The sequence below is a fragment of the Rhinatrema bivittatum genome, chromosome 9 (assembly GCF_901001135.1).
Source record: "Rhinatrema bivittatum chromosome 9, aRhiBiv1.1, whole genome shotgun sequence".
NCBI classification, from domain to species: Eukaryota; Metazoa; Chordata; class Amphibia; order Gymnophiona; family Rhinatrematidae; genus Rhinatrema; species Rhinatrema bivittatum.
The window spans coordinates 42152475-42167091 of record NC_042623.1 but is presented as its reverse complement, the minus strand read 5'-3'; the positions used below and the strand labels follow the sequence as shown (position 1 = coordinate 42167091).

Below are 14617 nucleotides of genomic sequence, written 5' to 3'. Positions count from 1 at the left end.
TGAACTTCTTCTCCAAGAACTTATCCAATCCTTTTTTAAGCCCAGCTACACTAACTGCACTAAACACATCCTCTGGCAACAAATTCCAGAGTTTAATTGTGCGTTGAGTGAAAAAGAACTTTCTCCGATTAGTTTTAAATGTGCCACATGCTAACTTCATGGAGTGCCCCCTAGTCCTTCTATTATCCGAAAGAGTAAATAACCGATTCACTTTTACCCGTTTTAGACCTCTCATGATTTTAAACACCTCTATCATATCACCCCTCAGCCGTCTGTTCTCCAAGCTGAACAGTCCTAATCTCTTTAGTCTTTCCTCACAGGGGAGCTGTTCCATGTGAATTGTCCTAGCTCTGCTCCTGTTCTGATGTTAAATATTGTTTTATTGTAGTTATGATGATTTCTGGCTTTCTGCAAAGAGGATTCATGAAACAATACATTAATTTTTGTTTTATTACATGATTGGATCTGATTGTTTGTTTTCTTTGCTTTTTACATGATATACTTGTGCATTTATAAACTACAATAAATATAAAATTAATTAATTAATACAGATTTATAAGGAATTTTTAATGCTGGTAAGTGCTGGAAATAAATGAGGTAAAATATTTTAAAGTTTCTTGCATGATGCATAATGGCTGTTGCAAACTACTTTAGAAAGCCATTACAGGCTGCAGTATATGGCATTATTTATCAATAAGAATACAATTAGTAGGTCTCACACCTGCATGCCTATAGCCCACCCATGTTAACCTTGTGCCCACCCAAAAAATCAATTCTGGCTACGCCACTGCCCGGAGGGTAGGGAAACATCATCGTGAGAGCGCACTGGGCACAAAAGTACAGGAGGAACGGCACGAGCGGAACACCGTGCCCCAGCCGGAACGGCAGAAGCACGACATCGAGGCTCCTACCCCCCCCCCCCCCAATCCAGCCGGGCCGCTTAGCCGGTGACACCAAGACTGCCCCGGAAGAGATCGGGCGCTGGTCCCCCATGCGTGGACTGGCTCGCCGGCTGCCGCAGGAGAAGCCGGTGTTGGCGTGAACGCCGCGGGGGTCGCTCCCTGCCACTCCGGAAAGGAGAGGAGTCGGAGCGAGGGGCCCAGGGTCGCTGGCGGAGAAATGCTGCGAGAGGCCGCGGACGGGGAGCTTACTACCGTCTTTCAGGCGCTGTCTGCGGGTAAGTGGCGGTGCCGGCTTCGGATCTGCGGCCGAACCCCGGAGTTCCTACCTCTGCCTGCTGGGCTGCGGCTGCCGGATACGCCCTCCCGGCCGGCGTGCAGCAGCGTCCTGTGCCTTGTTCTGACGCCTCTTTCTTCATTGAAAGCGCTGCGCCCACCGGGTGGGACCCAGCTTTACGGGGTCCCACCGTAAAGCTGGCCCACATTGCAATCCACCATCGGCCAGGCCCTGGGGGGAGATTTAATTTTTCTTTTTGACAAGAAACTGATAAACTAATAGTAAATCTTGTTCAGATTTAGTGTCAAAAAAGAGTAGAGTCTTGCTTGCATTAGGCGTGCAATAATCCAAAGGCGCTGTATGGAATGGGGGCTTGGGATAAGGTGTGTGGTGTGAAAGATTAATGTAGGGAGAGCAGAAGAGAGACTTGGGGGCGACAGTGTCTGATGATCTGAAGCAATGTGTCAAGGCGGTGGCTAAGGCTAGGAAGATGCTGGGCTGTATAGAGGGAGGCATAACCAGGAAAAAGGAGATGATGGCTCTGTACAGATCCTTGGTGAGGCCTCACCTGGAGTACTGTGTTCAGTTCTTGAGATTGTATCTCAAAAAGTAACATTAAATGATGGCAGATTACCGTGGACCATCTAATCTTTCCAGCAAGTTTTTCTTTAGGGTAGTAACTGCCATTTCATACAAGTTACTCCCAAGCCTTTTGTTAAAGGTAGAGACAAGATAGAAGCAGTCCAGAGATAGGCAACAGAATGGTGCACGGTCTTCACCAAAAGTCACATGAGATGAGAACCTAAATATTTATACCTTATAGGAGAGAAGAGATGAGATATGCCTTACTATCACTCATTCTTTTTCGCTTTGATCTGTTTACACACTTCTCACAATTTCAAGTGGAATTTTGTAAAGAAAATGAATGTTCCCTGTGCATACCCATATCCGTCCAGACTCCAGGGTTTTGCCTCCCTTCCAGCAGCTGGAGAGAGAGAAAGTTTCACAGACAATGCCACATAACCTAGTGTGCCACCTGCAGTCCTTCAGTATTTCTCTGTCTCCAGCAGATGGAAGAGGTGCAAAACTGCACTTCTGAACCTATATATATTCATAAAAAAAATAGCAGAATTTATAGGAGTTTCCTCCCAGGAGGTTGGTAGGTCCTGGTGGGGCCATCCCTCCTGGTTTGAGGTGACGAGCAGGGGGTTGGGGACCCTTGGTGCTCCATCTTTTCACACTGGGAGGCAGACAGCTGGTGGATCCCATTCCCTCACCTCCACAATCACTTGCAAAGCCTGCTGCTAATCTTCACTTCAGGTCTTTTCCATAAAGTTTAGAAGAAAGCTAGTTTAAAAAAAAAAAAGTGCAGGAGCAGTTGTTTTTAAATGCTTTTCTGGTTGGCGTCAACTGCACGCTGCTTCTTTCGGCAGGCGCTTTGTTCCAGTGGCTCCCGCTAGTGTTTTTCTGCTTCAGGCGGTGCTGTGCATTTGGCACAGGGCTGCAGCATTGCGTGCAGTTGCTGATACACTGTGTGTGAGGAAATGTGCATGCACCTTTCGCGTACCAGCCATTGTTCCCAGTTCCTCTTTGGACTGATCTGGGTACATACAGGGAAAGGAAAATTGGTTCTTACCTGCTAATTTTTGTTCCTGTAGTACCACAGATCAGTCCAGAGTCCCGCCCTAGTTTAGAAAGGGAATTTTGGAGAGTCCGCTCAGTATCTTATTATAATTATTTTGAAGAATGGCATAGGTTTTGTTAGTCCTACGTGTTTTTACTATGGGAGAGATTATCTGTTCTAAGTTACTTCACACTGTTCGCTCAGGATATGATTTTGTAATTTATTATTATGGTTGCTATCTTGGCTTGGGTACTTTTCAATACTGAAGGACTACAGGTGGCACACTAGGTTATGTGGCAGTGTCTGCAAAACCATCTCTATCTCCATCTGCTGGAAGGGAGGCAAAACCCAAGAGTCTGGACTGATCTGTGGTACTACAGAAACAAAAATTAGCAGGTAAGAACTAATTTTCCTTTAGACATCTACCACTGTGCCAATTTTCCTGGCTGGAAAACTAGTATTGTCACTTACTGCACTTTTTATTCATGAGGTATAATGAGCTTGATGCTTAACTTGGTCACTGGAAACTGTAATATGCAATATCTACTGCTGCTGTATAACATTGATATTTTCTTTTTATTCTGGGAATCATGAAGCTGGAATGCTGATTTCCCTTGGTGTTTCTGTGTCCCTGGATGGCCTTATTTTTCAAAAGAGCAATGTAGACCATGGGCAGGTGTAGCAAGCAATCAGCAGAAATTCTTAATGAAGAATATGGTTGTGGATTGCAGAAGATATAGAAGGCTTCTAAGTCATATAGAAAAATATTATTTTTGCTTCTTTTCCTTTTCCTTTTCCTTTATTTTTATTTTTTCCTTTTCTGAATTTTAGCTGCCCAAGTGATCTGGCTCCTGGAATTTTTCCAGCCTGACATGCGGAATCAATTTACAAAAATTAAACATACAGTCCTATAAACTAAAAAAAGAGAGAGAAAAATAAAGTCAAACAAATTAACAAGGAAAAAATAAGGAAAATGTTTTTCTTGGCTCCTAAATGTTGTTGACTGGAGCTTAAGTTTTCCAAATATATTTCTGCCCTTGCCACATATTGAAGTAACACAAAGATCTTTGTTTATATGTCCTTTTTTTTTTTTTTAGTTTACTTGTCTGGGGGCCTCGTCCTTCCTACTTTTGACCTCTGGTTTGGAAGAAAGCTGCAGGCCGTAACTGAGCTGATTTTCTCTTCTGTTTGTGTGACTAGTGTCCGTGCTGTGTGAAGTTGAACCTGTGGGGAGATGGTTTGAAGCCTTTATTAAGAGGCGGAGCAGAAATGTCTCTGCCTCTTTCCAGGAACTGGAAGATGAGAAGGAATTATCGGAGGAATCTGAAGATGAAGAACTGCAGCTGGAAGAATTCCCAATGTTGAAGACGCTTGATCCAAAGGATTGGAAGGTTCAGAGAATCTTTTTCAAATTGTATTTGGCAGGTGCCGCCGTAAATTTTCCCCCTCAACAATGTGACACAAGATTTGGCCTGGCTTACAGTAAACATTTTGTGCACAAACATGGTTGACACATGCCTGATATGTAACTGGGTGAATTCTTTTATCACTCGGATCCCAAACATGATACAGATCAAATCAAATCTAGCATGTGCACTGCTACAAACATCTGCTCCTGCTATAGGAATGATTAGTAGTAGTAGAGGCCATTAAAAAGTTTGATTTGTGCAGGTAATTTGCAGCATGTAGTGTTCTCTCTAGCAGAAATCTCTGATGAGCAGATTATTAACCCATGCTTTGCAGGAGTTTAAGCCTTTACTCCAGATAGATCATTAAAGGGCAATAAATGTCCTACTCAGAAGGGATTATTGGTAGCATAAGAACAGTTTTTTTCCTTATTGCTCTACAGAAGTTCATGTGTAGGCTCTGAGCACTTCCACATGGCACTCTGGCCCTATGGTTTCACAGGAATTTAGTGAGGCAGAGCAGAAAGCAGGCATGCATTTGGCTGCTCATGTGCACGCTTTCACCTCAAGGTCCTGACTGTGAGTATGAATATGGTTTCAAAGTGTGACTCACATGTTTCTTTACGTGGCTGGGAACATTGATGAATGCACTGCAAAAGGTGAGATCTATCTATATCTAGATTCAAAGGTGTGTGTAAGCATTTGCATTCTGTACACCTAAACTGAAACTCAAGTCAACCTTTTACAGCAGCAAAAAATAAAAGCAAACTTAGTCTTGTCTATTTGGTTCAGACCACAGTTTGTGTGGTGACAAAACAGTCTGTATGCAGTTATGACAGCAGGAGTTTTGCAGACCCAAACTTAGGAAAGACTTTTTTTTTTCTCCGCAAATCACCACACCTCCACAGTGAAACAACAGAGTTGACAAAATGTTTAGTGTGAATATATTTGTACAGTGTGCTGTAGTTCTTATGTTGTTGTTCTGGTTAATTTTGCTTCCTATGAATAAACTGTCTGGCATTCTTCCCCAGAATCAGGATCACTATGCAGTTCTTGGACTCAGGCATGTCCGGTACAAGGCTACCCAGAAACAGATCAAAGCAGCTCGTGAGTACTAATGCTGTTGTCTAAAAGGTCAGAGAATAGAATAAAAATGGAGCAGGACTATATGACATGTTAGGCTTCTTTCATCCTATCAGACTGACCACAGAGTGGGGGTTGTGAATTGCCCCACAAGTGCAGGGCGTCTGTCAAAACCCACTCTTTACTAACCTTAAGAACATAAAGCTTGCCGTTCTGGGACAGACCAAGGATGATCCATCAAGCCCATATCTTGTTTCCAACAGTGGCTAATCCAGGTCACAAGTATCTGGCAGGATCCTAAGGGGTAGACAGATTCCAAGCTGCTTATCCCAGGAATAAGAAGTGGATATCTGCAAATCCACTTAATAATGGTTTATGGACTTTTCTTCCAGGAACTTGTCCAAACCATTTTTAAATGCAGCTATTTTAATAGCTTTCACCACATCCTCTGGCAATGAATTCCAGAACTTAATTATGTATTGAGTAAAAAATTTTCTCTTATTAGTTTTAAATGTATTACCCAGTAACTTCATTGTGTGTCCCCTAGTCTTTTTTTTTTTTCTTTTTTTATAATCTGTTTATTAGTGAGCAACATGTAATAACACATACATCAGTTGTATAGAAATTAATATTCTAGGTACCTTGACTGCTATTTTGCAAATGAACCCTCCCCCTGAAATCACATTCACTTCACAATTTCACCATTCATACACTGGCCGCTCCCATTTAAATTTATTTATTTAAAAACTTTTCTATACCATCGTTAAGTTAATTAACCATCACAGTGGTTTACAAAAAGGCCCAAAATAGGGTTAAAAGTTGATTGGTATAGATAACATATTATAGGTGTGCCATTAGGAAACGGTAACATTTTTTTTAATATCAAAGCTATATGTTGAGTTTGCTTATATTTTGGTTGGAATAAAAGCTTCTTTCCTAGCGTGTAGCAGATGGACTCAGAACCAATGGGTATAGTGTACTCGTGCTAGCAGTTGGAGACGGATCAGATTTCAATCTGACGTCAGCCCCTAGTACATATACCCCTGCAGGAAGTGCAGATCCTCAGTATTTTCCGTCTCCATAGCAGTTAGGAGCTATCTGCACACTCTCTGAGCGTTAGAACTAAATTTAAAGGAGAAAATTCTACTCAAGACAAGCCCTGCTCTCCTGCGGTGATACCCTCGGGTCCCTCCCCCAGTTGAGATTCCCGAGGTGATTTCCGTGGTCCCTCGGAGGTTAGCCTCGGTCCAGCGGCCAAATCGCGGTGGGACCTAGCCCCCGAAGGCTCGGGCGCGGCACAGAGGCAGCCTTGGTCCTGCGGCCGAATCGCGGCGAGGACTTACAGCCCCGAGCGAGAGGAGTTCGGGCGCGGCTGAGAGGCAGCGGGTGCACCCTCAAAAGCGGCGGTGAAGGTAGTTGCCCTCTCCCCCCGCAGCCGGAGACCGCCCGGGACGAGACCGGGAAGCGCCGAAGATAAGGTAAGGTAGAAATCTTTACTTGTGCCGGTCTCAGAGGATTGAGGATGAGCGCAGGCCATCGGCCGAAGCCAGCGCCACCGGGTTGATCCGCCCTAGCAGGGCCAGACCCCGGCATTTCCAAGGGCTTTCCCAAGTGGAGACCCTCCGAGGTAGTCGCCATCTTGCCCGCATGGTCGCCGTCGCCATCTTGGCTTTAATCTCTCTGTTCTCATCGCTGCCGGCCGAACGCACAAAATTTACCTGTGCGCACAAACCTACTTCTGCGCCTAAGATACAGGCACAAGAACACTCAGACGCATAAGCAGCGTGCGCAAGTCCCGGTCGCACGGACTACGCGCACTTGACTACCGGCGCGCACATCCGGGGTTTGGGGTTACTACCCCAAACCAAATATCCAAATTACTACCTCCACCTTCCTCTATTCCTGATGCCTTTCAACTAGCTTGATCACTCCATTCTTATACTTCACTTTCAATGCATATCCAGCATAGTTCTCTGCTTCAACAGCAGGGGAGAAGAAAAACTGTTACTTCACACATCCAGCAGAGCTCTCTGCTTAAACGGCAGGGGAGAAGAAAAAAGGGTTCGCACTCACAAAGCGGGGAGTAGCTAGCTTGTTACGGCGGTTACTACCCCAAACCAAATGTACCTGATACTTCACTCTCGACGCATATCCAGCATGGCTCTCTGCTTCAACGGCATGGGAGAAAGACTGATACATCACGAATTTCCAGCAAAGCTCTCTGCTTCAACGGCAGGGGAAAAGAAAAACTGATACTTCACGCATATCCAGCATAACTTCAACGGCAGGGGAGAAGAAAAAAAGGATTCACACTCACAAAGCGGGGAGTAGCTGGCTTGTTACGGCGGTTACTACCCCAAACCAAATGTGCCTGATACTTCACTTTCGATGCATATCCAGCATAGCTCTCTGCTTCAACGGCAGGGGAGAAGAAAAAAACTGATACCTCACGCATATCCAGCATAGCTCCCTGCTTCAACGGCAGGGGAGAAGATAAACAACCAATAAGGACTGTATAACATAATCTGGGTAAAAACAAATAAGCATGGGTGTAGCTTGCTTATTGCGGCGGTTTCTACCCCTACTACCTCTAACTAATCAAGCTAGATATTTCACTTGGATGCAGCTCCATCACCGCTCTCTACATTAATGGCGGGGGTGGAAGGGAGTTAGAACCAAGAGCTAAGAGAAACAGATAAGTATGAGAGAAAAAATGAGGGAAGCTTGCTGGGCAGACTGGATGGGCCATTTGGTCTTCTTCTGCCGTCATTTCTATGTTTCTATGTTTCTATGTTAAGCGCACAGATACGCGCACAACCCGATTTAAGCGCACAAATACGCGCTCAAGTCCACGCACGCGACTAAGCGCTCCGGAGCGAAACATGTACGCGCAGGCAACCTCGACGCCGCCAATATCTGAAGTAAAATCCCTAGGCCTCTGCTCAGTATGTCACCTCAGGGCCGCCCAGAGCCAGGAAGCAGACGCTCTATGCACCCAATGCGAGGAGGCCCTGGGAGATCCACCACAAGCTCAGACTCGCCCAGGGCCGGGGACTAGCTCTTCAGGGGGCTCCCTGGAGCTAGCAACCCCCAGCAGGACCCCCTCCCAGCCGGAGGCTCCCAGGGAAACAGCGCCACTCAATGTAGACTCCTCGTCTATTTCTTGGGTGGAACTCTTCAAGGGGATTCACGCTTTTGGCCAGATGCAAACGGATTCCTGGGCAGACCAACCACATACGTCGCAGGAGGATCCCTATGCCCCAGGCCCCTCAAGACCCAGGCATAGGCCCTTACCGCCAAGTAGTCCTACCTTCGAGGGCATGGACTTCTCAGAAGACGAAGCCGAACCTCTAGAAGAAGGAGAACTCCCCCCGGGGACAGAACCCCACCGAACCATGAGGCGGTTCTTCACAAGGGAGGAGCTCCCGGACCTGGTCTCCCAATGCCTGGCAGAACTAGACCAATCCTGGACCTCAAATCCGTAAACCGATTCCTGAAGGTCCCCCGCTTCCGCATGGAAACACTGAGATCCGTAATAAAGGCAATACAGCCGGGAGAGTTCCTCACATCCCTGGACCTGTCAGAGGCATACCTGCACATCCCAATTCATCGGGAACACCAGCGTTACCTACGCTTCAAGATTCTTGGCCATCACTTCCAGTTCCGGGCCCTAGCCTTCGGGCTAGCCACAGCACCACGGACGTTCACCAAGGTGGTAGTGGTAGTGGCGGCAATACTGCGGAAGGAAGGAGTCCTCGTACACCCTTACTTGGACGACTGGCTGATCAGGGCAAAGTCACCAGAGGAAAGCACTCAATCAACCAACAGAGTCAAGTCTCTACTGGAGAGCCTCGGATGGGTGGTCAACACGAACAAGAGTTCCCTGCAGCTCTCACAATCGTTGGAGTACCTGGGGGTCCACTTCGACACCAAGAAGGACAAAGTCAGCCTGACGCCCGCAAGGAGGTCAAAGCTGTGGAACCGGTTGCAATCCTTGTTGAGCGACCCTCGCCCCACGGCATGAGATTACCTACAGACCCTAGGGCTGATGGCATCCACACTGGAAGTGGTCCCCTGGGCGAGGGCCCACATGAGGCCTCTACAACACTCACTGCTGTCACGTTGGAACCCACGGTCGCACAATTACACCGTACGCTTACCTCTCCCTGGCACAGTCCGGACCAAACTACGCTGGTGGCTGCAGCCCAGCCACATGAACAGAGGCTCAAGACTGTCATCCCCAACCTGGACTCTGCTAATGACAGACGCCAGTCTACGGGGATGGGGAGCACACTGCGAGGAACTAACCGCCCAAGGGCAGTGGAACGCAGAAGAGGCAGGATGGAACATCAATCGCCTAGAAGCACGGGCAGTCAGACTCGCCTGCCTGCGGTTCGCTCAAAGACTCCGAGGCAAAGCGGTCAGAGTGATGTCCGACAACGCCACAACGGTTGCCTACATCAACAGGCAAGGGGGAACCTGAAGTCAACAGGTGTCACTGGAGATAAACCCACTGATGGCATGGGGGGAAGCAAATCTACAGGAGATCTCCGCCGCCCACATCGCCGGGAAGGACAACATCACGGTGGACTTCCTCAGCAGAGAAAGTCTAGACCCAGGAGAATGGAAGCTATCTCCCGCAGCCTTCCGGATGATAGTAAACCGGTGGGGAACACCGGAAATGGACCTCCTGGTGAACAGAACAAACACCCAAGTACCCAGATACTTCAGCCGCAAGCGGGATCTACAATCTCAAGGGATCGATGCCCTGGTGCAAACCTGGCCACAGGACACCCTACTATACGCCTTCCCGCCGTGGCCCCTTTTGGGCGCAATGATTCACAAGATACAGCTACACAAGGGACTAGTTCTTCTGGTGGCCCCGGATTGGCCAAGAAGACCGTGGTACGCAGACATGAGAAGACTGCTGGCAGGGAACCCTCTACCCCTGCCCCCTCTCAGAGACCTGCTACAACAAGGTCCGATTGTCCACGAGGACCCGACTCAATTCTCTCTTACGGTCTGGCCATTGAGAGGGCTCGCCTGAAGAAGAGCGGATACTCGGGGGCGGTAATAGACACCCTCCTCCGAGCACGCAAGTTCTCCACATCGCTAACATACATAAGGATCTGGAGAATATTTGAGGCCTGGTGCGAAGATCACGACATCAAGACACGCTCACTTAAAGTCCCCGTGATGCTGGAGTTCCTACAGAGTGGACTTTAGAAAGGACTGTCCCTCAATTCCATCAAGGTACAGGTGGCAGCAGTGGCATGCTTCGGCACCAGGGGCGACAGTGATAGCCTAGCCTCTCACCCGGATGTGTCACGTTTCCTGAGAGGAGTCAAACACATTCGCCCACCGCTGAAGTGGCCGGTACCTCTGTGGAACCTCAACCTCGTCCTGGACTTCCTATCTGTATCCACCTTCAGACCTCTTCGAGTCCTATCACTCCGTCAGCTGACCCTGAAGATTGTCTTCCTCCTGGCAGTTTGTTCAGCGCGACGCATCTCTGAACTACAAGCACTGTCTTGCCGTGAGCCCTTCCTTAGGTTCACCCCAGGATCCATCCAGCTGCGCACGGTACCGTCATTCCTTCCCAAAGTGGTATCCCACTTCCATCTGAACCAGACCATCTCGCTCCCTTCGGCGGGAGCCCTGGAGAATTCGGAAGAAACCTGTAACCTGCGTCACCTCAACCTGGCAGAATCCTCTCCAGATACCTGGAAATGTCAGAACCCGTACGGAAGACGGACCACCTTTTCGTCCTTCACAGCGGGAAAAGACTAGGGGAAGCAGCCTCGCGGGCAACCATAGCCCGCTGGATCAAGGAAGTTATCAAGGCGGCCTACGTAGAAGCAGGGAAACCTCCACCTCTACAGGTCAAGGCCCATTCAACCAGAGCCCAGGCAGCGTCCTGGGCAGAAACAAGAATGATGTCGCCTGCCGAGATTTGCAGGGCGGCGACATGGTCCTCCATCCATACCTTCTCCAGATTCTACCGTCTGGATGTTCAGGCTCGGGAGGACACGGCATTTTCAAGGGCAATACTAAGTGGGTCACAGGCAGCCTCCCATCCGGTTCGGAAGTAGCTTTTATACATCCCATTGGTTCTGAGTCCATCTGCTACACGCTAGGAAATGGAGAAATTACTTACCTGATAATTTCGTTTTCCTTAGTGTAGACAGATGGACTCAGCAGCCCGCCTTGGCTGCCGTCACGCATGGATTTGCAAATGATTCAAGGGTAAGCCTCCTTTCGTTTACCTAGGTTTCCACCCGGCGGGGTGGCGACGCTTTCCGGTTGAGCTCCCTGGCGGTCTCCAGCTACACTCAATCGACCAGTTCAAATTAACCAGTTAATCAAGTTATAACGTTTTTACGTTTACGAAGTTATACAAGTTTATCAAATTAACCAATCGGTCAGTCAAACACACATCCACAATGCTTTGCAAGGAAGAATACTGAGGATCTGCACTTCCTGCAGGGGTATATGTACTAGGGGCTGACGTCAGATTGAAATCTGATCCGTCTCCAACTGCTAGCACGAGTACACTATACCCATCGGTTCTGAGTCCATCTGTCTACACTAAGGAAAACGAAATTATCAGGTAAGTAATTTCTCCATTAACAGTTCCTATATAAAGTTAACGTTCTAATATGTAATAGGAGATAGGAGAAAGAAATTTTAATAAAGTTGAATGCTTGGTGCTTACTTATATATGTGCTTATTTGTTCTCATCGTTCTGCTTATAAAAAGCTTGTTCATACAGCCAGGTTTTTAGACTTACTTTGAAGAGTTTAAAGCTTCTCTGCAGTCTAATTTCGAGTGGCATTGAATTCCACAGTATGGGTCCTGCCAGTGACAGCGCTTGCTCTCTTACCTGTGTGAGTCTTGCTGATTTAACGGATGGGACAGTTAATAGCGCCTTATTAACCGATCTAAGATTTCTGTGAGGCATGTGTACACGAAGTGCTGTGTTTAGCCACTCAGCTTTTTCATCATGGATTTATTTATGTATTATACACAGTGCTTTATACTGTATTCTTTGTTCAACAGGTAGCCATTGTAGTTCTGTTAGTGTTCCTGTAATGTGGTCTCTTTTTTTTTCTTTTTTCTTGTCAATATTCTAGCAGCTGAATTTTGCAGTATTTGGAGTGGTCTTATGGTTGTTTGAGGTACACCTAGTAACAGGGCGTTACAGTAGTCAGTGCTTGCGAATACCATTGACTGTAGAACTGTTTGGAAATTTTCCATGGTTAGTAAAGGTTTCAATTTTCTGAGAACCATTAGTTTTGCGTAACCTTCTTTTATTTTTAGTGATATGTGGTGGTTCATGTTTAGTTCGGGGTCTATTATCACACCTAGATTGCGTACTTTCACTGCTAATTCCACAGTTTGATTATTTTTTATTGCTATTGGTGTTTGAATTGGGTTTATATTTTTTCGTTCGAGATGTAGGAATTCTGTTTTTTCAATGTTTATTACTAACTCCATCTGGTTTAGTAGCTGTTTGATTATGTCTAGGTACATATAGGCCAGTTTGATCGTTTCTTCAATTGTGTTGTCAATTAGTAACAGTAGTTGTATGTCATCCGCGTAAATATAATGTATGATTTCCAGTCCTGCGAGTAGGTGGCAAACCGGGAAGAGGTAAATATTAAAAAGTGTTGCAGACAGGGCTGATCCCTGTGACACTCCTGTTTTTAACTCTACTGTTTCAGATATTGAGTTATTGATTTGTACTTGGAAAAATCTGTTACTTAAGTATGACTTGAACCAGGTTATTGTGTTGTGCTGGAGTCCTATTTCCATTAGTCTATTGATAAGTATTTTGTGGTTCACTGTGTTGAAAGCAGAGGATAGGTCTAATAGAACCAGAATGTAGTGTGTTCCTGGGTTTGTATTGCATAAGAACATATAAAGCTCTTATATTAAACATGCCCTTGTACATTGGACCTTAAGCCAAATTAAGCAATCTTTTCCACAAATTAAAATATCCCCTTAACTTCAAAATTTGCTTTTGTGTAATAGAGACTTTTTGTTGCAGTAACTCCAATGCAATGCAATAGATAAGTGGGTCCATTGTCACTTTTCTAGTGTGTCAAAACAACTGTTTTTTCTCAAAATAACAGCAACACTCACAAATGTCTTCCCTCCACTAAGTAATCTTAATGATCTTTCAAATAAGAGTAAGTGGATTATTATATCAGACCACATCAGAACACAGTCCAATATGGTTTCTAATTTTATTTGGCGTACTAAAAGAGCAAGGCTAAAATTAACTATGCTGGAATGTGATAAGGAATTTGGAGATCTGGCTCTCCCAAATGTCAGGATTATAACGCAGCTTGCCGCCTTCGTTATATTATTATGTTGGGGAAACCCAATTTTTAAATTTGATATTGAAGATCTTCTGCCAGCATGTTTTTTATCTTTTAACCAGTTGGCAGTCCACAATAAGACACTGCCCCCTATCTGATGACATTTTAATTTCCTAAGAAGTCTCTCATGAAGGACTTCATCAAATGCTTTTTGGAAATCCAGATACACTATATAAACTGGTTCACCTTTATCCACATGTATGTTTATGCCCTTAAAAAAAAGTGTAGCAAATTTGTGAGGCAAGACTTCCCTTGCTTAAATCCATGTTGGTTTTGTCCCATTAAACTATGCTTATCTATATGTTCAGCAATTTTCTTCTTTATGATAGTTTCTACCGTTTTACCTGGCACAAAGGTTAGACTCGCTGGTCTCTAGTTTCTTGGATCACCCCTTGATCCCTTTTTAAAAATTGGCATTACATTGGCAACCCTCCAGTCTTCAGGTACCAAAGATGATGTTAATGATAGTTTGCAGACTTGCTAGTGGAAATTTGTAATTTCATTTCTCAGTTCTTTCAGCACTCTGGGATGTATACCATCTGGTCCAGGTGATTTGCTGCTCTTTAGTTTGTCAGTTTGCCCTAATACATTTTCGAGGTTTAATGAGATTTGTTTCATTTCCTCTGAATCATCACCTTTGAATATCATTTCTGGCATCTCTTACATCTTCCTCAGTGAATACTGAAGCAAATAATTCATTTAGTCTGTTATGGCTGTCATCCCTAAGTGCCCCTTTTACTCCTTGATTATCTAATGGTGCAGCTGCTTTCCTCACAGGCTTGTTACCTCAAGTTACCTGAAAATGTTTTTGTGAGTTTTTGCTTCCACGACAAGCTTCTTTTCAGATTCTCTCTTTGCTCTCCTTATCAATGTTTTGCATCTAAACTTGCTCATGCTTATGCTGATTACTGTTTTCTTCATTCAGATCCCTTTTCCATTTCTTG

General features: G+C 45.7%; 1 protein-coding gene across 1 annotated transcript in view; it reads left to right on the top strand.

Moving 5' to 3' along the window:
• The first annotated feature begins 800 nt into the window (after positions 1–800).
• Positions 801–14617, top strand: part of DNAJC2 (DnaJ heat shock protein family (Hsp40) member C2) — a 127509-nt gene continuing 113692 nt past the window's right edge. The window contains 3 exon segments of the mRNA XM_029615459.1: positions 801–1177; positions 4001–4191; positions 5238–5313. Of these exon segments, the coding sequence (XP_029471319.1) occupies positions 1120–1177; positions 4001–4191; positions 5238–5313 (325 nt within the window). The 5' untranslated portion in view covers positions 801–1119.